Genomic DNA, 2,500 nt, shown 5'->3' with positions numbered 1-2,500 from the left:
AATAATAATAATAATAATGATAATAATAATAATAATGATAATAATAATAATAATAATAATAATAACTCAACATCATCACCATCTCACTCCCATGCAGTGGGAAGTGAAAAACCCCTTGGTAGGACAAGCCCTGTCAGTTGCGGCAAGCCAATGGGTTTTTTTAAGCCGATGTTTGGCTCGCTTCCCCACCTGGCCAGGGCTGTCGGGACCCAGCTTAGAAGCACTCAGCGGGTCCCGGGAATCGAACTCACGACCACCGGTGCATGAGTTCGACACGGTATCCTCTGAGCTACAGCGCAGGCCAGTAATTATAACAATAAAAATCAAAATCAAATGAGAATGCTCGTGGACATGGGAGAATTCAACAATATAACAAAATAAGTATAGATAAACAAATAAATGAATAAATGAATAGATGAATAAACAAATAAAATAAAGTGGTCAAGTATCAAAGAGGACACACTCTATGAACAAAAACTTAAAATATGTCTCCAGAAATCCCATTGTGGAAAGTTAGACTTGGTCCCCGACCCGTTGATATGGCGGCCCACTAGGCTAGCATGCTATTCGATTTTGCTATTTGGTTTGAGTAGAAACGACTTCGGTTACAATGTTCTTGACTTCCGTAGGAACATCTCAACAATGTATCTAACATTCGTATTCTAGATTTAACTTCTCTTAGTTCGTCATTCAGCTTCTATGACGCAAGAGTAACTTGATTTTTGGAAATCTGAAAAAGAAAAGATCGTAACCAAAGTTGTTTCTACTCAAAATAACAAAATTAAGTAGCATGCTAGCGAGAAATGCATAGTATACCACCTCCACCTTTAACCGCAAAAGCCTCCCCCAAGGTTGTTTCGCCAATAATCGACTACAAAACTACCATTTCCCGGTTTATATACAGAGGTGAACTACCTCGTGAACAACAAACGACCTCATCCCTTCAACACGGTGACCTACACTTCATATGCTTTGTTGTGACTGAGGAAAATTAATCTTATTCCTTTCAATGGACGGACCCCTGATTGAAAGTTGTCCTCAGTGATCGAGACCCCATTCAGGTTGAAGTTCATGTCCTCAGATATCCTAGAAATTGTTAGTTTCTTGGCCAGAATAGAATATTTCAAGGGCGTCACCGTGTTGAAAGGGGTGGTAAAAGTAGTTAAATCACAGGACTTACCTTGCATGTCAGTGTAATTGATGACACAGGTGAGGTTAATTGTGCTTCCGGCTTTGACATACTCAGGCCCATGTATCGTCGCCCACGAAACTGAAACAAACATACATAAAACAAATGACCCACAGTCGGAAAGATAGAAAACATGGGAGAACGTTTAACTTCTATATTTTGCCTACCAGCTGTAGTCCCCTTCAGAAAAGTACATAAATCTAATTGACTTATTTGTCATAGATAGTGAAAAAAGAAACTAAGGCTCCACACGCGTCGATTTTTTGCTTTACGCTGTCCACAGACACCCATATTTACGAGTATTTGAGAAAACGACGTCGTGTCGTGGACGGTGCACGGCAAAAGGTCTATACCCGTGAAATGAGCCTAACATATGCCAATTTTTTATTAGCATTGTGTAGTTGCATACTGGAATAAAATACAAACATATGGCAACTTCAAATTAGCACATATAGTTCACCCGGTTCATAATTATGAATCTAGAAATTGTCTCAATATAATTTAAAAAAATCTAAATTCACCTGACTAACTATTCACTAAATCCTTCTAACCATCCAACACTCCACTATCCCTTTACCATCTATCCCAGACCCAAGAATTCTATCAGCTCACGCCCCTAAAGATACCGTTCACATCGGTAGAAAAAAAAAAAATCAGTCATACGAAACACTTTGGAACACGAACGAAATCCAACGAAACGTGTCAATTCTCCCATTCCCACCCACCCCATCCCAACCCTCCCTTCTCGCACTTTCCCCCCCTTTATCATTCACTCGTTCTTTCTCTTCCTTTTTCTTCCCACCTCCCCCTCTCCTTCCTCCCAATCTCCACGCTTCTCCCTCCTTTTTCCGATTTATTTCCTACCCTTCCGTCCTCCTCCCCTCTTCCATTCACACATCCTCTCCCCTTTCACCCGTCACTCGCCCCCTCTCCTTCTCCCCCTTTTCCTCCTTCCTACCACTTTCCTCCTCTCCTTCTATCCCTCATTGCTACCTCTTCCCCCTCAACCACTCCCTCTCCCCTCTCCCTCCTTCGACCTACCACTTTCCTCCTCTCCCTCCATCCCTCTTCCCCCTCTCCCTTCTTACTACCTCTTCCCCCTCCGTCTCTCCTCCTTCTTCCTACCAGTTTCCCCTGCTCCCTCCATCTCCCCCTCCCCCTCTCCTTCTTCGTACCACTTTCCCCTGGTCCCTGCATCCCTCTCCCCCTCCTCCCTCTCCCCCTCTCCCACCGTCTGGTGTAGTTGTGCGTCTATAATGCCCAATTCCCTAAGCAGTAGGTCTCACTCATGCGGCCCGTCTTATCACGACA

The 2,500-nt window shown here is 43.3% G+C and overlaps 1 protein-coding gene across 1 annotated transcript in view; it reads right to left on the bottom strand.

Annotated features, from left to right (window-relative positions):
- Positions 1 to 1,282, bottom strand: part of LOC143025251 (uncharacterized) — a 96,044-nt gene extending 94,762 nt beyond the window's left edge. The window contains exon 1 of the mRNA XM_076184710.1: positions 1,181 to 1,282. Within this exon, the coding sequence (XP_076040825.1) occupies positions 1,181 to 1,187 (7 nt within the window). The 5' untranslated portion in view covers positions 1,188 to 1,282. The remainder of the gene's footprint in view (positions 1 to 1,180) is intronic.
- Positions 1,283 to 2,500: the final 1,218 nt, after the last annotated feature.

The sequence above is a fragment of the Oratosquilla oratoria genome, chromosome 5 (genome assembly GCF_046742065.1).
Source record: "Oratosquilla oratoria isolate Oo_2021 chromosome 5, ASM4674206v1, whole genome shotgun sequence".
Lineage (NCBI taxonomy): Eukaryota > Metazoa > Arthropoda > Malacostraca > Stomatopoda > Squillidae > Oratosquilla > Oratosquilla oratoria.
The sequence above is the reverse complement of the archived record's forward strand: the minus strand, read 5'-3'. Positions and strand labels throughout refer to the sequence as shown.